We start from the raw sequence: 25,249 nt of genomic DNA, 5'->3' as shown, positions 1-25,249 counted from the left end.
GTGGGAATGGACGGCCCTCAGCCAGCCCTGGTGGGAAGTCGAGAGAAGAATTCCGTGCTGCTTTTTTCCCAGAACACTTGTTGACGACCTCCGCAGCACTTACATGTTACATGAGTCTCTGTGTCCCCCAGAGTCCAGTGATGAGGGCACACAGGACCAGCGATGGCCAGTGTTTCTGGGAAGAATGTACATCTTTCTCATGAACTTTTAACAATTTTAAAGCAAACTCAACAACTCTGATTTTAAGAGGGAACAAGTACACAGCCTATGGCTGCCCTCCGTGAAGCATTTTACGCATTTCGCTTTTCCGAAAACAGTTACTTCTTTCTGATGACTGTCAGTTCAGTTCCCTTCCTGCCCTGCCAGTGGTGACTCAGCAAACAGCTGAGGGTTTCTGGGACTTCCCCTTAGAACAGGGGTGCTGTCAGGTCCGCCAGTGTATAATTGGAGGAAATGATACACAGCACAGGGTTTCGCTGAAAGCATCCTGAGTCAGACCTACCAGCCACGTGCCTCGCGCCCTACAAGGCGGCACTCTAACAGCGCCAGAGTGTGTCCGAGCCACCTGTCCAGGCAGAGCCACGGCCAGGCGTCTGTAACCCAGTAACTGAACAGCACAGTGGTCCCACCCAGGCCGGCCCACCCCCCTCAACGATGACGGCGGCTTCTGACATCTCAGATGCTGCTTGCTTCTAGGCTAGACGTTAGGCTGCATGAGAAGCCAACCCACTTCTTGAAAAGGCTCTGTGTGCACTCTCTAGAATCGTTACAGAACCCTGGCTCACATACCTGAAGAACTGTTTGTAACTTGGATCAGCTTTTCTACGGATAAAGTGAGTTGCTTTTTGTGACAATTAAATGAGATACACATTATCATTAACAATCATACTAGATATATTTTAAAGTACAAACTTACATGCTCTAGAATGACAACCCAAATGTGTGTTAGAAAACATAGTCCTAAAAACGTGTGGTTTATCCTATCAATGGATAGTCAAAATGCAGAAACTGTGTTTTTCCCCCTTCTCAAAACAGTGTGTCAATTATTGAAATACTAGAATAAAACTGCAAGTGCTCTGAGATCACAGCGACAACACTCAGATTCCTGATCCTACCAGATTCCTGATCTTACTGTGATTCACGGCGACCCCAATACAACGAAACCGATCTAGCGTTGTGCAAACTTGCGATTTGAGACATCGTTACGGGGACACTCGTGGAAAGAAAATTGCCTAAGGTCCTGCAGTCAGTCACTGCCTGGGATTACACTTTATTTTGTACCCAGTGCTGGGAAACCATGCCGCGGATTCCTAGGGACAGAGCATGCAGGCACCCAACATAACCTCGGCACTCAGGTAATAATCGTTGCGACTGTGCTGACGATGTGGGTGCTCTGCCCAGGAATTCCACTAACAAAGCACAAGAGAAGAGGCAAGATGCTAAGCACTAAACAAAAACTGCCTCCCTAAACCCCAGGGCCAACCAACGCCCACAGCTGCCACCACAGCAAAGCCAGCCACAAAGGGTTGCAAAGGGTGCTCGGTGGGAGGGAAGCTGAGCTCATGTGTCCTGTCTCCCACCTGCCACGCTGACATCATTCCCACAGCTCCCACCTGAAAGGTGCCCCCTGCAGCTCGTTCCACACACAGGTTCCCAGGGGCTCCCGGTTGGGGAGAAAAGGCTCAGGGCAGCTCTCACTGCGGGAGCAGCTGCTCCTTGTGCCTCCCTTGGGGTGAGGTAACACTGTTGTGGACATAGTTCTGTGATGTGGAACTGTGATTCCAGATGCCACCCATGCTCCCAGGTCCCAGCTGAAGCTGAGGACGCTTTGCCTGCATGCCTGGCACGCTCCTTCGAAGCCCCACGACAGTCCCCGTCACGTTAGTCATGTCTACTCATCAACCCCAAAAAGTGGCTCTGCTAAGATCACCACCTGTCCAGCAGGAAACCACCAAGGGTCTGAAGTCCCATGCCTTCAGACCACGGGCCACCGGACAACTGGGGATCCCCCTGGGTCCTCACCATCACGGGCTCCTTCTGAACCGATGATCTCAGACTGATTACCTTGTGTGTTCCGAATCTTTCCTCTAACTCATGCCGTCCTCTGAATGCTACGTGAAGAATGCAAAGTTAGAACAAAAATGATCTCCTTTCCTGCGTCACCTTTTGTGGTGGATCTAATAGAAAAGAACGCAAAATGCACAGCATGCAACAGACTTCCTGTGTGCGGAAGGAGTCATACAAACGTAGGGTCACATAACGCAGAGGGTGCTTCTTTCCTTCTCCAGTGTTAATCGTCCTAATTGACTTCCCAAAAAGGCAAGTAAGACACCGAGCTACACCCTGTACTTCTCCCCTCCAGGTTGGCTGCCGCCAAAGGCAATGGAAGGTTTCCCAGAGAAAAAGCAGAAGCATCAGCCCACTGTGCGGCGGCGGGCTTCATTCTCCTCGGTGTGTGATGTCTGACAAAGACTTAGGCTTGCGGTTGTACAATATACGGAAAAGTGGATACGCTCACAAAAAGGAAACGCAGATGTGCTGGGAGCAGTGTAAGAGCGTTATCAGAGAAATGACAGGTCAGAGCAGCTCGTAGAGGCAGGAATTTAAAAAATACATTGAACAGATAAAGAAGAAAGTGATAGTTTAATAGGATAGTGAAAAATATAGCAGGTTGACAGTGACAGCAGAAAAAGAACAGGAATACAGACATTGTCAGAGGATTGCAGTGGTACCATGTATCCTGAAACCAGGCAAGTTTTTATAAGAGGTCTTTAAACGTCTCTCCTGTGTGGAGGAAACGGTATTCCCCTGACGTGGGGCTGCATGTCATTTTGAGCTGTCAAAAATGCTTCGTGTTCTCTACATTAACTCACGTTGAATATTTTCCGTGGTTGGTGAGACTCAGACTTAAAATAGATATGAGGACAGTCTTCGGGTTTACGCTCAGTAACACTAACTTCAGAGCCAGCTGGGTGATGGCATGCTGTGTGACCCGTCCACACTTACAAGGTAACCTTGCCTGAATCCTTCTGGTCCATCAGACATAAACAATAATGTCAAGGTCCGAGAACAGTGTTGCAAGGAACAGTGGGACAAGCAGTGGACAAAAGGCAAAAGAAACGCGAGCAAAACAAGTGTGTGCGGTCACTCAGAAAGGATGCTAATCATTGCGCTCTCCCGCTCCGGCCTCCACGCACGTGCTGCGTCCCTCGTGCTTCAGTCAGGCCCTGTGCTCCGTAACCCGCCGCGCTTCCAGGTGGCCCTCTACCTGCAGCCCCCCACCTTCCACACGCTGCTCCGCTGCTCCGTCGCTCTGTACCACCGCCTGCCTCAGCTGGGGAAACCACGTGCGCTTTCATGGGCCGCGGAGGTACTTACTCAGCTTCTCAAGTCACGGGAGGGCGTGGGCACCACTCTCTAGCGGGCGCTCTCCTCACCCGGCCCGTGGACTTGAAAGAAGTCTTCTGAAATGAGCTCTTATTTGTCAGCCACCTGGCAGGGAGCTGGACACATCCTACGTGCTCAGTAATCACCAATACCCTCTCTGTCACCCCCTCACTGACCTGCACGTGCCCCGATGCCCGGTGCCGCCCCTACGTGTCACATGGCTGGCTGAGGTTGACAGACCAGAGCCATCCCTGTCCTCGGTGAATGTCTTATCTCTCGACACTAGCAACAGAGATAAGGCGCTGCTTAAAAAGGCAATCTCAGTCAATTCACGACTTGGAGCCGTTCTGCACAGGAGCACACCTGTCCTGTTCCGGAGAGCTGTGTCCTGAGCTCGGCTTAAGCTGATCACTGTCTCTCTCTCGGGGCTAACGCATAAGCCCCAGGTATCCTGCTTACCTAACACAACAGCACATGTCTACTTGGGGTGCCCCCGGAGTTTTTAAGTGTGCAAAGAAGATAAATACGGTTTAAATGAATCTGCGTTAGATTTAGACTCATTAAGAGTGTTATGCTCCTTGGGCCCCACTGGCAGGTGACATGTGAAATAAGTAAGTGGAGGACTTGCTAGGCATTCTCGGGGACTCAAGTAACACTGCAAACAATTTCTTTCAAGCAAAGTGGACACCCGGCTTCCGCCACAAGATTACTCTTCCGCTATCGATGGTTTCCACACCTGAACTGCGACACCACTTTTCTTGGCTGAGAACTTCGGCCTTGGCGCCACGAAATAAGCTGCCGACGCGGACTCTTGCTTTGGCGAGCTGGGGATGCCCCCGGGCACTGGGCAGGCGCTGACCGGAGAGGTGGCCTCCGCGAAGAAGGCCGGCTGAGCGCTGTAGGCGGGCACGGAGTACACAGACGAGGCCCGCAGGCCGGTGGGCGAGCTGGCGTTCAGGGCCCGGGGAGGAAGAGCCTGCTGCTTCGCGGCCGGCGCAGAGCTGACCTTGGCGGGCGACTTTGGGGGGGGGCCAGCCTTTGCATCTGGAGGTTGGAAAGTGAACAAGGACGCGTTTAGCTGATAGGGCTGGTGCTTCATGACATCCAACGCATTGAGGGGCTTCTTGCCCTTTTTCTTGCTGGCCTTGGAGGCCGGCGGCGCTGCCGGCTGGGACTTGATGGCGGCCGGTGGGTAGGACGGGGAGTGGATCGGGTTGTAGGCCAGGGGGGGCGGTGCTCGGACGTTGGAGGAGTACTTCCACGCGGCCGGCAGCGACGGCGTGGGGGACTGAGCGCGAGCGGCGTGGGCCTGCACCGTGTCCGAGTCCACCACGTACTTCTCCATCCGCGACTGCCTCTTAGCAAAGAGCTGGGCCCCTTTCCCGCGCATCCCGGGCAGCTCGTGGGACGGCCCCGCCGCGGCAGCGTGCTCAGCGCCCACTGCTGGCGCGGGAGCCGTGGGCTTGGCTGCGGAGTTCAGACCGGCCAGTGCTGCTTGTGGGCCTCCGAAGGGACCGGCCAGGTGGAGGGCACCGGCGGGCCGGGCGGGAGCGGAGGAAGGCTGGGCTCCTTTGACGGACGAGACCACGGCGCCCTGCGATGCGCCGGGCGCGGGGAAGGCGGGAGGCTGGGCGGCGGCCCCTCCGGGCGCCCACACCGGAGACGCGGGCGCGAGCGGCTGCGAGGACGAGGACGAGGCCCTCACGGCCGGCTTGGGGGCCACGGGGGGCGGCGTCTTCTGTTTGGCGGAGGAGCCTTGCATGAAATTGCAGGCCTCTGCGCCCAGGCTCAGGTAGTCCTCCTCGGGGCCCGAGTCGCCGCCCGGCCCCGCGCCCCGTTTGCCCTCGGCGTTCTGGACGAGCGACAGGAGCTCGGGGTTGGGGCTCACCTTGGGCTCCTTGAAGGTGAACATGGGCTTCGCCGTGCTCCTCCGCTTGGCCTCCTGCAGGATGCCCGTTCTTTTGGCCGGCACGGCGATCCTCTCGTCTCGGGAGGCGAGGCGCTCCGGCGAGTCGTACAGGGCCTGCGGGGCCCACGGCGCGGGCTGCGGCCACGGCGGGGGCTGCGCGGGGCCGGCCGCGGGGCTGCAGGCCGCCCGGGCCAGGGCTTCCGCGGGCGGCGCCACCGCAGAGTAGGGCGGGGGCGCGGGGCAGTCGGCGACGGGGCTCGCCAGGCCGCGGGGCGGGGACAGGCGGCGCGCGGGCCCCGGGAACGGCGCGGCCGTCCTGTTGGCGGGCGGCACCCTGCTGGCCTCCGCCGCGTCGGGCGCCGCCCGGAAGCCGCCGTCCAGGGGGCGGCCGCCCGCCGCGCTCCGCGCCCGCTCGGCCGTCGGGGCGGCAGGGGCGGCGCCCAGGCCGTCGGCGTGCGCGGCGCCCGCGCGCCCCTCCTCCTGCGCGCGGATGAGCTCCATGCGCTCCCGCCTGCGCGCGAACAGCAGCGCCCCCTTGCCCGCCGTGGCCGGCAGCAGCTCCATCGCGGCGCCGCGGCCCCGCCTCCGCTCGACGCCCGCCAGGCCCGAGTCCCAGTCGAACGTCACGGCCTGCGCGCTGTCGTCCGCGTCCGACGGCGGCTCCTCGTCCGCGTCCGAGTCGCTGGCGCCGCGCAGAGCTTCCTCCCAGGCGTCGTCCCCCGCGCCGTCGCCGTCGCCGTCGCCGTCCCGCTCCTCCGCGTCGTCCTGCCGCCCGAGCTGGCCCGTCCCGTAGCTGACGAGCGTGAACCTCCGCGCCCGCCGCCGCCGCTTCTTAAACATCAACACCCCCTTGGAATGGGGGTTCGGGGCGTCGGTCAGGAGCAGGGCGATGCTTTTGCATTTAGACTTGGCTTCTTTCACCTGCTTCTCGGAGAGGCTTTCACTCCTGCGGAGCCCTGGGGAGAGGACAGAGGCACACTGAGATGATGAGTTCAGGGGACACTGCACAGCCACTCGGAAATCCCCTGGGGGGGGCGGGGGCGGGGGTACACGGGAAAACCGCGCTTACTGAGAACGGGGCACGGGATGCTGCAGCCACCCCACCCAGCTCTCCTCATTCTCCTTGAGACGCGTCCTCGTGCAGCGATAACCAGTGCCCTGCAACGCCGCACGGAACTCTAACGAGCGTGGCTTGGCTTGCTCATGCCAATCCATTTTTGTGTGTGCTGATGTGAATGTATGTTCCCTGTTTCTGTATGGATCCTTATACTTGAACAATAAACACTGGCTAGTGTATCTCAGTTAATAGAATGTAATCAAAACTAAAAGGGAACTGATTTAAGGACATAACATTTTCAGGAAAATCACCGTTAAGACATAGCTTGTACTTCCATAATTAAAAAGTACAATGGCAATATAAAACTATTTCCAAGGTTTTCAAAAAAGTGTGTGTTTGGGGGCGGGGGACAAGAACATGTTATTTAGCTCAATGTTTTAATGTAATGCCTTTAAATAGTCATGTTTTCTTCTTCGTCTTTATTTTTACTTTGACTTGCCCCCAAAGTCTATGCATTGACAGAAACTGAATTAATATAAATTCAAAAATGAAGTGAATAGTAATTGAAAGCACTGAATCAACAATTGATAATAATTCAGAATGCTAGGTCATTGTGAATGAAAGAAACTTCAGCTACAAAGTTCTCTAGATAAATCTGTAACGCATTGCTGTTCTGAAAACATCTGACTACTTCGGTTGCAGCAACAATAAGTGTCAATCTTGAGGAAATTTAAAAATTATATGATTAGTGACCCTTAAAACTGTGGGTAAAAGCAGATGCAGAAATTAAATCATCTAAAATGACAGTTTAAAAATTTGACAGTTTAAAATAACAAAAAAACTATACATTTAAATTTAAAATTTTATTGGTATAAAAATCAATTGATGGCAAATTAATTTATAGCATCAATTAATTATAATCATGTATTCAGTGATAATGAGCATGATTCACAAATAAGTTTTGACTCCTCAAAACAGTCAAATGAAAATTTCAGAAATTTTTTTGAATATTTTTATGATTGAAAATTAGCTCTTTTTGTACTAAAAATCAGACTTAAAATGGTTAATTTTTAAAAAATAAAATAGAATCATAGTAAGTAGTTTTATGATGGAGTTATATATTTTCACTGGAAATTAAATTTTATTTAGGGAAAAACAGCAAAAAGTGTGGTTATCTTGTTATAATTTAGTAATTACAAGAAATGTGACTTTCTTGACTAGCGTTGCACAACTTACTGTTAAACTGACAGTCACAGTTGAACACTTGCTGCTGACCTCACTACCAATGTGAAGTATGTGAACCCCGCCTTGATACACTCGTTTAAAATTCTATCAATGTGGAGAAGCCTACAGATGCGTAAAGTATATGGAACGACCAACAGCACTTGCCAAAAAAGCTACAGATGGTTATGCTAAAAATATGCTTCGAAGGGAATAACTGTAGGTTAGAAGACTTAATCTGCTCCTTTGAATAACCAAGTTCACGACTGTTGTGTATCACTCACACATCCAAATGCCTTTGCCACTCAGCTTCTACCTCCTCAAATGGAATTCCAAAAATTGTGTGTGAGGGGGGGAGAATGAAAGAAAATAGCAAAAAGCATAAAACCTAACTGCCATTCTTATCCTCATTCTTCTTTCTCTCATCACTCCTCTGGGTAAAACAGAACAAAACACTGTAAAAAGCCTTGCATTTAAGCAGGGACATTTAAATGCCTCCTGGTGGCCCTGGCGACTGGCTGCTGTGTCTAGAAGGTAGATGAAACGCTGGGCAATCTAGTGAAGACTGACAAGACGGATTGGATCATGTAACCGCTCGGTTTTCCACATGTCCTTGTCCATCAAGCCACTTCTGCAAGCATCATCAAGCTGCACAATGGTGTTTTTCAAAGTCAGGATCTGCTTTTAATGTCAGTGGCAGAGCCTGTATTTTACAGACGCCTGTGAGCAGCAGACTCAACAGTTTTTGACATTTAAACTCAGAGTCCACCTCGCTTCAAATGCTCCCAAATGCTGTTTGACATGAAATAATATTACAACGCTCTGAGACAAACCAAAAAGGCAACATGAAAGTAGTATTGTCTTTAACAGTTCCTGTGCCTTTGAGGACACAAGAAAGTGCATTAAAAACATTTAATTCTACTACCGAGTTCAAACATATTGCTTCCAACTCAGCAATTGGTAATCTCCACAGTCTCATGCTGTTTTGTGCATTAATAATTTTTAAAAAGCCAATGAAAGACATAAGGACAATCCTTTTAAAAGAAAACAGAAGAAAAGCCCACGCAGGCAGAGCAGCTCCAGACGCCCAGCCGGCGGCCCCCGCCAGCCCCCACAGGACTCACGTGCGTGGCGCGCTCTGTGCTTGTGCGGTCTGCTGGGATCCCTTTCCCAGCGTGGCTCTTCTCCCTGCTCGGTGCCTTCTGATGAGACGGCAAAGGAGACCAGAGAAGGAGGTGCTTCTGACGGCCCTCCTTCCCAGGGAGCATGCACACCCCCGCTTCCTGCCTGAAGCCTGCACCCTTCCGCCTTCTGAGTGTCAGAGCAGTCGAGGGTCACTTCCACTCGGGGCAGCCCCGCGTCCTCGGCCTCCCTGGCTTGGAGCACTCTCAGCTCGTGGCCACTGGAGATCTGAATTATCTTGCTGGACCGCAGAGAGGGGTCCCCTTTGTCCTCAATGGGGACTGAGTGTATGTGGACAGCCTTGCCCTGGTGTAAGTTAGGACCTGGGTCAGGAAACTTGAGTTGTTCTGCCCCCAGGAGAGCCACCACAGGGGCACTAGTGCCCTTGGGTCCCTCATGGGAAAGGGACAGCTGTAGCTCAAGCACAGGGCCTGGCTGGCCCACTGCTGCCTTCTCCCACAAGATAGCCTCCCCGGTCAAGTGTCCTCTTGGGGCATCAGGCATGTGAGGGACCACCTGGTAGCTCAGGACAGTTTCTTCTTTTTTGCTCCCAGAAAAACCAGGACCACTTCCTTGGTCCTCGGCGAGGGGGGCTCCACTCTTGATTGAGGTGATGCAGGACTCTCTGTACTGGCATTTTGTGGCGGGTCGGATCTGCAGGGTGGTGCTTTCCACGCACCCCTCCTGGGGGAGATGCTCGTGGTTTTTTATTTCAGTTCCAGAGATCAAAGTCTCATTTATTCCACTGGAAGGTCTGCACACAGAAAAATCATTCCAGACAGTTAACTCAGAGCGCCTTACACCTGCCAAAGAACTTCCTGACATTTTTATGATGCATTATACATGATACAGTCACAGTGTTTCCTCCTAAATATCAGCTGCCACATGTTTGAAAACAAAAACTGGCAACATGCTCAGATAATTATTTAAAGATCTCCCTAATAAATTTTCCTTTAAAGCAAAGTAAAAACACTTACAAATGATTATGAAACCTAAATCTAGCCTAGGTTCAGCTTTTATTTTTTCAAAGCACAGGTTACAGCTACATGATGCCCTTTATCTATAATCACGTGGCTGTTTTCCAAAAACTATGTTTCAATACGACAAAGCATTTCCATGACTAAGTTTAGGTCTGGACATTATAAAGTCACATAAACATGCTCAGCAGCTCCAGAGTAATATTAATATACAGATAATTCAAGTAACCCTTTTAGAGACTGTGCTTTCTTGAAAGGAATGAAATACAAGCTGTTTTCTAAGCTCCAGTGAGCATGTGTTTTGTAATAAGTGGACCCCAGCCCAGCACTCTTGTGTAAAGAGAGATCCTTTCCATGCCACAATGAATCATTGAGTCATGGAGTATTTATAATCCGAGATGTCTCCCCCTCTTCTGTTTGAACCTGTCCCTTTGAGCATTTTCCCTATAGGATCTCTAAGTCAAGCTGTTCCTCTGTCTCTCAGCTAAGGAGCCCAGGTCTCTACATCCCAATCCTTTGATTTTCACCGTAACTTTCCCAGTTGCTTTTGCACATTTGGATTTGCAAAAAGCAATGTCAATTTAACGGTTAAATGACTTCTTGCTAAAACTCTAATTTAAACTCTAACTGCTTTTAGAAGAGAAGCGTCATTCACAGAACAGCTGTAGGAGATGCCTTTGTTGTTTCTTACATTTGTAAGTTTTTTTCTTTCTTTCTTTTTTTTTTTTTTTAAGCAGCAATGGTGTCTGTCTGCCTCGCCCTCCCTCAAAATGCTCCCTGACTAAGGCAGGGTCGTCAGTTAGAAGGAGTGAGCCCCTCCTTCTATTCTCAAGGGCATTTACCTTAGAAGTTATGTGGTCATGGAATTTCAGACTAACATTCAAAATAATTACTCCTAAGTTTGCTGTTGACTGCATTTAGGAAAACAAAACTAAACAAACAAATGAAATGCAGCTTTCTCTAAGTATGTAATCTGTAAAGCTTCCCAGTGATTCAAACAAACAACGAACAAACATTATAATATAGTATTTTAAAAACATGATGACAGCAAATTAGATCTTTCTTATGTAGGAAATGATGAATACACTTAATACGACTGAATTGGAGGGTACAAAAAGGTCAGAGAGTTTTAATGTAGGAAGGCCTCGGCAGGGGAGTAGATTAAATCACTTTGAATTGTGTTAGCAGTCAGTTATAAAACAGAGACGAGAGTCGTCTGAATTCATTCCAGCCTTACACTGTAATACAGGCAAATGGGTCAGATAAATGTTAACATTTATTGGTAGCCGAAGTAAAATAGATGCACGTGGATAAAAATCATGAAAACACCGGGGATTAAAGCTTTATACCTTAAAATGCTCATTTCCATTCAGTCTACATAGGTGCTCAGGCCCTCAATTTACGCATCCTGTGTAGGAAAGCTAAATGTGACACCCCAAAATGGTATGTGGATTATTTTATTTTTAAGAAGCAAAAGACTCGGGAAGAAACTTTGGCCTTTCCCCTTAGTCCCTAAAAGAATTTAGACAGAGGACCTGTTCCCAAGACTCAGCCATCCGCAGAGATATCTACAACGAGCCTGGGTGGGCTGGGTGTGGTGGGCAGCCTGGAGTCCTTTTTGTCCCACTGTCGCTGCATGGCCCAGCAAACATTTGTGTGCCCAGCACATGCTCCTCCATCTCCACGGGAATGGCCCTCCTCTCCGGTGAAGTCCCAAACCACGACCTGGGCTCCTTAGCTCAAGGTGGCACCTACGCCTCAGCTGCCTACCTTGCCCTCGGGCCCCCGTACACACAGACAGAATTAAATTTGGTTATTTTCTCCTGTTAATCTGTCTCATGTCAATTTAATTTTCAGAGCAGTCAGAAGAACTTAGAAGGGTCGACAAAAATTGTGTGTCTTCCTCCCCAACACACAATTATATAATTTTTTAAAATTTAAGATAATAGAGGCTTAATGATAAAGGAGTCTCTTAAGATAGTCCGACCCAGCTTTCTCTGGGCAATAGTCCAGGAAAAGTAAACCATTTTCCTCTAGTGTAGAAGGCAGTTATATGAGTGAGAGAAGTATTTAATTCCAGGAAATAATGTTCAGATAGCCAGAGTGATGGTGATGATGGTGATGGTGACGATGATGATGGTGGTGGCCACGATGATGGCGAGATGGTTATGGTGATGATTGCCCGTGGGTTGATTTTGAGATTCCATTTTGAATCTCATCAATTAATTGTTTATTTTGTCAAAGTCAAAATACTTAAGAGAAAATAATAATAACCTCGATTCCAATTGTTCAAAGCAGCAGACAACTAGTCCACTTATTTCTGAAACTAAATATGTACCTAAAACTCAGCTTTAAACCGCCAAGGTCTTTCCCAATGAGACCCATCGTAGTCAAGACAAGAACTAGTAGGGACTTCCCAGACCACAATGTGTTCCAAAGGAACGGACCTCATTCACTCAGGAGAGACACTAAAAAGGGAATAAATTGGAAAAGTTCCCCGCCCACTTTTGGATGTGATTAAACCTTTACAAAGTTGGAAGTGTTCGAATTGCTCTGAGATTTATGCACACTCATGACAAGCCCTGTGACTGCTCCTGGCAATATTCCTGTTACGTTCCTTTTAAAAGCAAATGGCAGCTTTATAAATAAGTAGGATCCAGAGAGCTTAAACTCTGGCTTGATGGGTAAATGTTGAGGTGGGAGATTCTAGAGATAGCACAAGATTTCTTTTATTTTCACAAGATTTTGGCCATAGTGAGTTCATCTTGGCATAGAAATGGAATCTTAATGCTGTATATAGTGTTTCTGCAAAGTTAGGGCCAAACCAGGCGGGCTTTGAGATTCTGTAAGAGGTCCTGGGACATCTTGGAGCCCAGGAGCCCAGGGCTTTCCTTTCTGGACTCACTACCACGCGACGGTCCACTTCAGTTAGGATTGACTGGACTGTGAGTTGCACACAGTACAAATGTCGATGCTACAGTGTTTTGCAATTGTTCTTGTTGTTTTTTGGTTTTACGTTTAAAATTGACTTTTTAAGCAATTTATCAGGGAACGTGGATTTGGAGAAATCCAATTAACCAGTGACTGGCACTGACAGGCCGAAACCTTGATTCTCACCACAAGCTTTTGCCCGTACCCAAAAGCTGGTTTTACTGAAGGTCCTGGCAAGCAGAAATCTGGCTGCCCTTAAGGTGTTTCTATGGTGGTTGTTCTTTTCCTTCTCCTTGGCATTTTCTTTCTATAAAAAAATCCTTGTACAATGTAATGGTTTAACATTTAAAGGTTTTTTATTTGTCTGTGAATCTGTGAATTAAATTTAGTGATCCTGACCCACCACAAAATCTTGACCTAGAAAGATTAGATTATGTGCAACATACTGAGCTGTCCAAGGAACTCCTTTTAAATACCAAACTAAGATTCTCAACATAGTCCTTGAAACAAAGACTTTCAAGTTAATTCTCAATCAACCAGAAAATTCAGTGGATTAGAATCGCCACTTCTCCAACTCTGTGGTGTTTCTGTTTACCTCTACTGCCCTTCTACAGAGCACCCCAATTCCCCACAAATGACAAATTATATGCGTAACAGAAGCGCTAACCAGTCCCATCTTGCTCCAGGAGAAAGCACGTAATGTTTGTACCGTTTGATGAGCATTTGCAGAGAGTCCGTCACCCTCTCCATGAGCTCGATGACCTGGGGGTAGGTGAGATCTGCGCACGGGCTGCCATTGATGGAAATCACTTCATCGCCCTCACAGAGCCCAGACCCAGAGGCTTTGCTCTGGCTTCGGATCTGAGTGGAGGAAAAAGGAGGCAACAGTTAGCATCACGTAACTTGTAAAAACCATGCCACCGTCTCCAAGAAACTTGAACTTGGGTAAGCTAAATGGATCTGCAGACGGTAAAGTCAGCCCTGATTTTATATTCACCTGTTGACCTGGAAGACCCCCTCCCACACTTTCACCCCCTCACACGCACTGTGTATTATGTACCACAAAGTCAACTCCAAATTGACAGCGTTGTAAGGGAGCAGAAAAGGAGCGGGTTTCTATGATGGAGGAAAGAGAATATAAGATACAAAGAATTGAGAAGAATGGGGGGGAGTAGTGTGTTTAAATTGAATATACATTGAAAACAATTATGTCACACTGTGAAGTTTGACCCCAATCACAAAATGATTCTCATATTAAAACAAATTTTAAAATCCTTTCCCATTGCTAAGCTGGGTGGAACACTGAATGTGAGGAGGAGATGTAGGGCGGGAGAGCGGTACAGCTGAATGAACTCCAGAAAGCAATCCCAGCATAACAGGGAAATTAGGCAGCCAGTGTATTAAAATTATGTTAAAGGGAGAAATTCTTGTTTGAAATTAACTAGTCAAGATTTGGTACTAAGCAGCCTTTAGCAAAAAAGAAAGAAAAAGAGATTATTTTGCAAAATATCAAAACAGCCCTGCTCTAAGGACGCCTCATGTTCTAGCACAGATCGAGATAGAACAAGAACTAAATGAAAACCTGGAGGAGGACCCTCAGACCCTGGGAGAAGAGAACCACAGAGGAGCAGGCCCTCGAGTGAGTCCCACGCTCCTGAGTGACAAGTGGCTGGAGGTCTGTGTCCCTTTGAGTCATTCCAGGGTAACTGCTGGCTGGTCACCCCCCCCCCCCCCCACACACACACACACTCTCCTCAGCTCTGCTTCCTGCCAGCGCAGGAACCTGCCTTTGCACGCTGGCTCCTGGCGGGGTTTGGTCAACAGGAATCCCTCCACCCCGTAAGAGATCAGAGAAAGGACACCGTGTGGTGAGGCAGATACTGTCCCTGCTGCACCCCCTGGGCCAGGGGTTGGCAATGGCTGTGTCCCCCCATTAGACAGTCACAGCTCCTGCCTGGCTGCCCGCCTGAGGGCCTTAACTTTTGTCACATTCCAACACCCCCTGCCATCTCCCTGCATATTCAGGCCTCAGGGTAGTAACAGCTTCTGCCCTTAATCTCCCAGAGTCCTCCTCTTGGCTAGCTAAGGCTGCCCTTAGTCCCCGCACCATGTTGTCTTTAATTACTCCTTTGAACATGGCACCCACTTCCTGCTGGGACCCTGAGTGATACTAAGGGGTTTAGGTTTCATTTTATAATGTGAGTTTAATAGTTCTCAACGAACTGTTGTCATCTATTATGAACTATGTCGTGATCATAAAATCTCAAATTTAAGAACACCTCATGATCCCAGTCTAGATACTTTCTACAAGGTGATCCCTCCCTGATCACCTTAAAATGAAGGGTCGGAAGTCAAAACCAGGTAAGCAGCTCATTTTTGATTGGATATGAAACACATTTCAGTGTACCTCTAACAACTGCCCGCTAATGGTCTTAAATGATAATAATATGTTGACTGATACAGATTTAAGTTTGTATCTCCAAGGGCATTACATTTTAAATGAAACTCTTGAAAGCAAAAGAATACCTTTAAGTGCCAAAGCAATGATGCTATTGAAATTTGAAGTGATTCAGTTAATTTTGTTCTGGAAGGCTCCATCCTTTTATTGTCATAAATTATAATCTATAGAAGCCTTTCCTCTTTTCTGATAAATCAATCTCTTTTTTATTTTGGAAGAACACACTCATTTATTGCAAAAATTAAATGGACTCTGTATTTCCAAGGCTATCAGGAAGCAACAAAAGCACTGAGAAAGAGAGTATTCACCTAGTTTTGAAAAATACCTATTTAACTGTGAAGTATATTTGTTTTGTTTTGTCTTGCATGAAATTATTAAAATAAAGAATCGTGAGATAGTTGTTAATAAGTCGAGGATAAAACAGCATCCAACAATGGAAACATTTAAGTTAGGGTTAGAGTCATTTGTTCACATTTCTTTCGTTTAATTTTTTTTTTCTGAAATATGATTAGTGGATAATGAAGCTTATTTTTGAAGCATAAATCCATTCATTCAATGGAGTCAGATGTACTGGAATAGTGACAGAAAATTCATCCTTTGGGAGGCCAAAGAGGTTTTATGTGGATGAAACAGGTGTCACCAAGGCCCGACCTCCGTCGGGGCAGGGGTTTCCTTGTATCAGCAATAAGTTGTGTGGATTTTAAGCAGCTTCATGCATTTGCGGAGCACGAGGAAGATGTGGTCCTTGGAAAATAAAAACATCCCCAATCTAACAGCTGTCCATCATCCAAATGTGTGTGGGCTGACGACGGGAAGAGTGCAGTTGGGCATCATGCCTGTGAAGGAAGCTTGTGATGGCAGGACCAGGTAGGGCATCAGCCCTGCAGGAGTCAGCGCTCCTCGGTGACATTCTGAGGCCGACAGGCAGGACTGGCTGCCCTGTGGTCTTGCTGACGACCTTCTGCATCTGAGCAGCAGGAAACGTTTTTCCCTCAAGAATCATGTTAACCATGGTGATACTTTCGATGCCACAAAGGTTTTTCTGATGGACTCCTCTGTCTCCATTTTTATTAGGATTACTAAGACAGGGAGTGTATGACAGAGTCTATTACGTATAAGCATATCCCTCGCAATCACCAGCTTCACCAGTATGGTTCTGCTCATAGGTGTGGTAGGAAGAATAAACACTTATTAGTGTACAAAAGATCTTTACCTTACATCATATATAATTATGTATGCTTATAATTTGTATAATTTGTATAATTATGCAATATAAAAATTCTAACTCCTAAAAATATTCTTAATTGTGAAAGTGAGACACACTGCCAGTCATAAGAGTGAGTTTGGACGTAGAAATCATCTAGTATTGACTAGCCCAAGTCTCTCTCAGTGATTTTATCCACAGTCTTCTCTGTAGGCCATCAGTCCTATTTTCCTACACCACGTCATTGTCGGAAAGGACCTCAGCTCTGAAGGAAGCAGGTCTGGTGTGGCTCCAAAGCTGGCTCTCTGAATTTAGGTCAGTGACATGCTGCCCTTGAGATTTAGTTTCTAAAATGCGAAACAGAGCTCATAGATCTGACCTCTCTAGATGGATAATGGATTGGAGGGAACACGTGTTCAGTTCCATGGCACACATATGCTCACACAGGAAGGGACGCCGTCTGGGTGACAGTCTGTTGGCTTCCCACACACATGAAAGGAACGAGAAAAGATGTGAAATGTTGGTACTTTGTCTACAAGATGTTTGAAAATATCTGAATTTGTTGTCAGTTTTTAGCCAGGTAGTTGGCATTATTTCCTCCTAATCTAAGATAATGTTTTGTCTGTCTTTTCCTCAGTAAGTATGCGTTTCATAGCTGAAAGATAGAAGTCAGACTATTATGTTTCCCGGCAGAAATAATAATACAAATATTTAAACACTGGTGGCTTGTTTTTATTTAGCACCTACTATGCTAAGCCCTTTGCGTCCTTACATCATTTACCTCTAGCAAACCCAGTGAGAGGTGTAAATGCACTCCCACGTGTACATGTTCAGATGGACTGCCATCACCTTACTTTATAGATTATATAGATTAGGACCCTGAGACTCAGGAAAGTCAGGTACTTTGCCTAAAAGGACACAGCTAGGACCAGAATTTGAACCCAGAGATCTGAGTACAGAGCTTGGGTTTTGAACCACTACATGCATTCCTCCATAGTCAGCAGTCTCGATTATCTACCATGAAACCTGGAGTGAAGAGAGAGGAGCCTCGAGTGGCGATTGGCAGAGACGGTGAACTAAGTCAGGGAGGAAATGGAAGGGGCAAGCTGAGGTGACAAAAACGCGCCTGCTCTGTCCATAAACCAGGTTTTGTTTTATTGTGTTTTTCTTCTTCCTCCTCCTCTTTTATTATTTTAGGAGACATATGTTAAACATTCTTTAAAGATTGGAAAATAGTCAATATTATGACCCAATGCGTTACAAATTCAAAATCAAGTATGAGTATCTTTCGCCGACCATGTCTCCATACAACATACCTCTGTGGACGTGCCGTGCAATTCCTTCGCTTAGAGCACATTCCCCTAGAGGCCGCACTCCACAGCTCACAGGTCAGATAGACGAGTGAGACTCTACCCACACAGTACTCTCCTCCCTTTCCTCGTCTCTCAGTTTAATCAGGCCCCAGAACTAAGAGAGATACTGGTCCCATAAATATTCACCAAATACTGTGTTCCATTGCTTACAGCTTCTTGGTCCCTGACAGGGAAGATTTAGTTTACTGCAACCAAGTAAAAATGGAAAGTTAAGGCTTCTCTGGGAAATTTAACATTATTTTCATTTCATATTACAGAATAAATCTAAGAAGAGTGTCAGCTATGCTAAGTTAGTTTTATGAATAAACCATTTCCTGGCAAAATGAAAAAAAAAAGTTCCTTTTTCTATTCTCTTATTATCATTTCATTTCCAAATCATCGAGAACTGGATAGAAAGCAAGTATCAAATTTGTGTTTTCACAGAACCTTGTTCCATGTCAATATTGTCAGCTTTCTGTTGGTGAAACTACATCTTGTCTCATGGGCTGCATTTTCAGGTATAACTTGCTGGTGAGTCCTCTTGGAAGATGGCAGAGTAAGTGGTAGAACCAAGACACTTTCCTCCTTAAATTCCACTACTCTACCCATTCAAATATATGAAAAAGAAAATCAGCATAAATCTAGCCTACTGCGTGTCAGGCTACTCTTTAACCCATAGAAGGAAGTCTTGGGGCCCAGAGATAACTAAGAGAGGATGAGAAAGATGACCTCAGACAGCAAGTACGAGGTTTAGAGGTCAAGACATTTTGATGGAAGCAAAGCAGTCTGTGATCTAACAGCTCTTTCTGAAGCCCCGGCCCTTCCTCAGTTTCCCACTTCAGGCCTTTGGCAAAATTGCCCACAGACATCTGATACAGGATTTAATCAGCTCCCCTCTCCCCAGCTGGCTCAGACACTGAAGCCCCAGGTAGGTAGGTCTGTATTCCTCTGACCCAAGAGATGGTCAGGCACAGCACAGCAATGACGTTGGAAGCCACCGTGTGACAAATGAGTAAATATTCCCTTCGGATGGCTTGCTTCCAGATTCTGCCATCCAACCTCACTTCTTGATGGGGTTTCCCAGCACCAGAGCTGAGCCCACAAGTTGTGGGGAATTCATGTTTACAGTGACACAGTGTTTTGGGGAATCAATTGCAAATAGCTGTATAACAGTTTTAGGGGGACAGGACAAAAGCAAATGACAAGGACCAGAATCCGATGGAATAAGAAGAATAACCTTTAAAGGACAACCTTTAAAGTAGGTAGCAAAAGGCATCCCGCACTTGAGTGCAAAAATTCAAACACTAAACTGGAAAGAAAAGACGTGAGAGAATATCTAGAACATGGGATAAGAAGAAATGTGAAGAACAACTGAGGAAACCGACAGTCGGTGGCTGAGTGGACTGGGTTGCTCAGCTTCCGTTCCAGGCTCCCTCTGGTGTTGCAGGGGCCCTTGGTTGAGCCTCGGGGTAGGAGAGAGTTCCAGCACAGCAAGTGCAGCTGTGGGAGGCCTGTGTTTGGCACTGACTCACGTGGAGAGAGGCCTGCGCCCGTGGGGTGTCCACCTTGCTGGTGGGGGTGTGGGAGGCGATGTGACTCTGCACACAGCAGTACCCCCGGCAGCTCCCCCATCCCAGACCTGTAAGGTTGGAAACCTGAGAGCCAGCGCTGGCCTGTGGTCCTGATTTCCAGCTTCCTGTCCCCTGGGTAGCCAGGGGTTTGAAGTCATTCCTGGAGGCCCTGCCTCAAACCTGCCCTTCCGGATCTTTCAACAATTCTATAAGTACTTACTAAATCCCTTTCTGACCAAAATAACTTGAGAGGTTTCTATTTTCTGCAAATGAGCCCTGAACTTGTTCTGACTAATAGAAGTAAGGGCAAACGCAGAAGGTAAAGAGGAGGGGAAGCTATGTCTCAAGTACAGGAAAGAAGAAAAACAGGTGGATGCAGGTATTTCAGGACAGATTGGAGTGACAGAGCAGGAGCTCACACCAGGTAAATGGTATGAGGTCACCATCTCCAAGAACAAAGAAGGAAGGGCTGAGGGGCATGAAAAAGGAAGGAAGTTTGGAAAAGCCATTGTAGAGAACAAACGGGGAAACCAATGTGAGAGAAACAAAAGCTTTGTGAGGAACTTATAAGGAATAAGGTGAGATGTTTATCAACATGCACAGCTATCTTAGACAAATCCTTTAAAGGACAGTAGATACTTCTGGAAAGGACACCAGGCTTTTCCCCACTAAAGCACTGATGAGTGTGTGAAGAAGCAAATAAAGAATGCAATTATACACATTTTTTTGTCTGGAACATGAATATAACTCAAATGGTATATGCAAGTTGGATCACGGTGCAAATGCAGGTAGATTTTCTGAAGTAAGATTTTTCGGACAGTCTATCCTCAGTACCTCAGTTCAAGTTCAATAGGCTGTCCTCATGTTGAGTTTGGGGTCCAAGACGACGAACATTTCTGCCCTGGTCACTAGCACACATCGGATACTTGGCAAAACGTTTCCCTTTGGGATGACTGGCTTTATTCTTAGGAACTAAGTGGCCATAAAAGTAAAAAGCATTCCCGGTAGCCCGCTTGGAGAGATTCCCAGAGTAAATAACTGTCTCTGAGAGGAATGGGGCCGCATACTAAAGAATGCGCATAGCAATGTGATTCCATGGGTGGGAACTGTGACACCGGGTAACTGCTCAGAGCTGTTATAAAGCAGCCACTGTGAAGCTAGACACCCCAGTACAAATATGGAATGGTATTCTCTGCTCTCTCCCTCCTAAGAATGTAAACATCCCAGCTCTTTCAGAAAAGCTCTGATGGACCACAGCCGATGTGGGACGTGGCCCTGTCTGCTTTCTGTTGGATTAAATTGTGAAGGATTGCACAAAGGCTTGTGAACTACACGCAGATTCATTTTATAAACATTTATATGGACTACGAAAAAATACTTTAAAAGGACTCATTAAAAACACACGTAAAATCGAAAAGTTTGGATAAATAAGTAGTCGGTCTGACCAGGGCTACTCAGAAAAGAGAGAATTTGGGTTTCTCAAATCTCAGAGTGTTTATTAAGTGCACACACAACTATTAAACCACATCATTATTAGACTGCGATGCCTCACCTGAGAAGAATGTAGTTGTCCAAACAACCTGTAGGAAACTCAGCAGTCTTTTGAGTGGTCAAAATACGGTAAGAAATAAAGTTCACTGTAACTCCCATACATCACTGTAATTGTCTGGGACCCTTTCTCAGTCTATTTGCCCAATTTCACACAACTCTAATAAGCTTTTTGATTTGGGTTTACAGAAAATTAGAAATGGAGAGGCAAACATGCATCCTGTGTAAAGGAAGATGTTATAGTTAACACAATGCCAAAACAAGGGGGTAAAAGCCAAAAACTTAAAAACACATGAAAATCTTACAAAAAGAAAAAAAGGACTCAGACTACTGGAGTCATTTAATGAAAGTATAAGACACTCTCATATGCTCAATGGTACTTAATGCCTCTATTGCATTCAAGTAAGATAATGGGTATTCATCATAATTATGCCAAGTCATTTATAATGCTTCAGTCGTCTTTAGTAGACTGATTCGATGCAGGGAAACAGGTGACACCTTTCTGAAAGAAACCATCCCAAACAGGTACAACAGAAACGTGCTGTCTGGAGATGGCCCTGGATCCCAGGCAGCATTACCACATTAATAAAGAAAGGGGACCGGATTAGAATTCATCGTTTGAGGTCCTAAAGACTTTGCTTATATTGGTGGTTTTAGTGAAATTGTTTAGTGTCAGACACTGACAATGCCTCACATATCTAGAAAATGTATCTGCCTGAATGCCCTGTTTTCCACAGCTCTAGACATCAGAAGTTTTACTGCATTCGACTACACTGGATGAAGCACTTTTCTTTTCCAAGTTGTTCATCCTTAAAACTATAGGTAAAGAAGACAGACAGGAAGTGAAAATTTCCTCCAAATGAAAAGAGTACAGACTTTCAAAAAAAAATGTGTAAGTTCATTCTTTTGCTCTAAACTTGAAATTATGAGCAAACTGTAAATCTTATCTTACTCTGTACTACCTCATGTGACAAGGCATTTAGGTTGTCAGAAATCATTTTCCTTTTCAGGAGAATGAAGGAATTTCTTCTATTCCTAATTCTATGCTTTGTTAAACTGTAACACACACACACACACACACACACACACACACATATGATACATCCTGGTACTTCCATTTGGGAAAGAATTATATAAAAATTTTGTTGAGGTTTTAATTAAAGAAGTGTGAACAGTACAAATTTATAAATATTTTGCAAAGTTTTAATCCAAGAAAGTTAAGTTGACTGCACTGAACATTTACTGCATGTAGTAGGGCACTGGGGGAAGAGACAATGCCACTACCATCTTCACATAAAGGGTCAATTGCCACTCCCCCAGCCACAGGACATGTTGAAAGATCTGGTTACAAAGAGGAGTCAATTAGCTGGTACAGGGGCCAGGGAAAGTTAATCAAGGACCATGCCCTTTCCTTTCAGGGAAGGGCCAGTTTCAAGGATCACCTCCAAAGCTTTAGTTAACTGGAATTTCATTTCCGCCATCACCAGTATTTAAGAGTGTGTGACCTAAAGCGCAACTCTCAAATGTTTTGGTCTTCGGACCCATTTACACTCTTAAAAACGATTGAGAATTGTATACATATTTTGTTCTTGTGGATTCTTGCAATCAGGATTTACCCAGTTGGAAATAAAAAGTGAGACATTTAAAATTTTTCTTCATTAATTAAACTTAAAACAACTGGTATGTTAACATATACACTATATTTTATAGGAATAATAATCATGTTTTCTAAAACTAAGCTAATTTAGTGACAATAGTAGTGACATTGTTTTCCATTTTTGTGAATGTCTTTAATGTTTGAGTTTGAGAGAAGACAGCTGGATCCTCACATGTGATTTTGCCTTCACTCTGTTGTTACATTATTGATTGACGTGCATGGAGATCCAGCTTCGCAAAGATACACAGTTGGAAAAGGGGGGGGTGTAGCCTTTTCAGATAATTTTGGACATTTTCTTTGATACTAAATCAAACTCAACAAGTGGTAGTTTTTAACATTTTCATATGGAATCTGAAACCATAGTGATGGACTTTTCATACCTGGTTACATGAAAAGCCATTAGTCTGTTTTGCACTTGGAATGGATTTTCTATCCGTGCATGATTCTGCTACATCAAGCATTGGTCATTTGGGAAATGCTGATTCACTGAGTTACACAGATCTCCCAAATGCTGAAGTATTTCATTATACAAGGTACCAAGTCACACTCCTTTGTGTCGTCAATGACCTCATCAGAGAAGTCTTTAGTATTGGGAAGCTCTCAAAATTCAAGGTGGCAGATGAAACTTTCTCATTGTCCCTTGAAAGCTCAACCACTGTCAGTTGTTTTCCTTGATGTGACAGGCTTACTTTGCTCATTTACTAGAAAATGTCAGCTGAATACCCAAATATGAATGACTGCAGTTTATCTGTCAGTTATTCTTCGAAGTAAAAATGATGTTCCATGAAAAAATGGCTAGTTGAGCTTGTAATTCAAACAACTGTACAAATGCTGCCTCAACACAAACATCATACTTCATATTCAAAATGCTTTATGTGTATTTTCAATTTGTCACACAGACTATTAAAGAGACGTGTCCTTGAGGCTTAATAAAACATAAACTTTTATTGTTTCATGAAGGACATCCTTATGTGGAACCAGCACTTGCTTCCTCAACCAAATGGTGAGTGAGGAACACAATGAGGCCTCTAACCTGTGGGTGTCACTGCCTCCGTGCTAAGTACAAGTGGTTTCACCCACCTTGGCTTTCGCGCCATGACTGCAAATGTCCACCTGGTGAAAAAGACAATGTCTTTGTCTTATTATGAAAAACATTTTGACTTCATGGGCTGCCTCGAAAGTATCTCAGAGATCCCTCAAGGTCTGCAAACCACACTTTGAGAACTGCTCGTCTAGAGCTGAAGGATATGTGATAAGCATTGTGGGCATCTTGAGATCTGAGTTGGCGAAGAGGGAATTCCATGAAAGGTAATGCAGCGTTGAATGGAAGTGAAGTCCAGCCGAAAAGAAAGGCTGACAGAAGCCAGGAACAGTGTACTGGAAGAATGTGCCTGAACCAACTGTGAATTCAGACTAAAGGTCACTCTGGGGTGCTGTGGGAAGTGGAGGAGCAAATAGTTTCAGCCCAGCTCTGGAGGTTCAAAGCGTATCCTCTGTGGAGAGGACAGACAAAGGGAAGAAGAAAATCTTCCCTGGGCTAAAATGTCAAGGTTGCTTTGGAAATAGCTCCTTGAAACTTTGGTTTAGTCCCCAAACTTCTGGCTAGTTGAAATTCACTGAGAGCTGTGATGGCAACACAAAGCTTTTACAACCTAAGCATATATTGCATGTAGTAGGCATGCAATAAATATGTGCTAAATAAATGCCAATATGAGTAAATTGAATTTTACCTAAATGTCTGTCTCAAGTTTCCTCAGTACCTGGGCAGTTACTCCCAAACCTATTATATTCTATTTCTTCTTTCTTCATGGTCTCTTTCAGGTCTGAGATCACTACAAATGTCCTGTGTGATCAATAGGAAATCCCCAGGGTACTTGTGGACAGGAACTTGTCCTACTGAATGTGGAACATCAGAGAGAACTGAGTTCCCGGCCATGACTCGATGAGCAGCTCTGCGGCTGCTCCTGCCAATCACGGCATGTCACCACCACTCCTCTGGCCCCACGGGAGGTCAGGTCACGAGGCAGTGGGTAAAAGTGGAAAAGCTTTACTAAGCATGGACTTGGAGTTGATGGAGACGAGCACCTGCGTAGAAGCGGCGCGAGGTGCTCCCTCCCACAGGTGCTGTCCATAGGTCCACTGTCCATAGGTGCTGGATCAGCCTTGGCAGGGCCGTACGAGCTGAGCTGGGCTGCGGAGGGACTTCCAAATCCTGGCCTTCAAGAGGAGAAATCAGGTCCTGCCAAGTGCCCTCTGTGTCCGTGTAAGTGTTCTGTTGATGTGTTTTAAAGCCGGTCATGCTCCCTTTGGGGATTGACTAACACATCTCCTATTTATTTCTGATTGAGGAGAGCCTGCATGAATGTCATCATCTTGCCAACAAGTCTGGGGCCAGACCCAGCCAAGGAGAGCCTCGCAGAGGCAGGCGAGAACCCCCAGCTCTTCTCTCTGCTTACCTCGCCGGAGGTCTCGTTACATTTACGTAAGGAAATGGAGTTGGAGCCTGAGGCTTTGCTTTTGTTGCCTCGTGATTAATCAGTTAAGTGAGTAATAACACTACATATTTACTGATTACCTTCTCTGTGATGGCAGTGTTCGGAACTCTGAAGTACAATGATGAATGCTGCCCGCCAGAGCTTTATTCTAGATAGAGAAGTAAGTAGATAACAGAAACCCAATATGATGACCGCTGATTAGAGTTCACATGGGCTGCAGTGGGAGCACAGACTAGGGCCTTCCAGGCAAGGAGTCCTGGAGGAGGTGAGGTTTCCTACAGGACAAGTCAATGTTAGACA

The 25,249-nt window shown here is 46.2% G+C and overlaps 1 protein-coding gene across 1 annotated transcript in view; it reads right to left on the bottom strand.

Annotated features, from left to right (window-relative positions):
• The window catches only part of SYNPO2 (synaptopodin 2), a 141,973-nt gene that overhangs the window by 23,552 nt on the left and 93,172 nt on the right, over positions 1-25,249 (bottom strand). The window contains exons 2-4 of the mRNA XM_081076787.1: positions 13,374-13,525; positions 8,699-9,510; positions 4,124-6,252 (exon numbers count right to left, since the gene is read on the bottom strand). Of these exons, the coding sequence (XP_080932913.1) occupies positions 4,124-6,252; positions 8,699-9,510; positions 13,374-13,525 (3,093 nt within the window). The remainder of the gene's footprint in view (positions 1-4,123; positions 6,253-8,698; positions 9,511-13,373; positions 13,526-25,249) is intronic.

The sequence above is a fragment of the Rhinolophus hipposideros genome, assembly GCF_964194185.1.
Source record: "Rhinolophus hipposideros genome assembly, chromosome: 16".
NCBI lineage: Eukaryota > Metazoa > Chordata > Mammalia > Chiroptera > Rhinolophidae > Rhinolophus > Rhinolophus hipposideros.
Note: the sequence above shows the minus strand (reverse complement) of the source record. Positions and strands in the feature narration are given on the sequence as shown.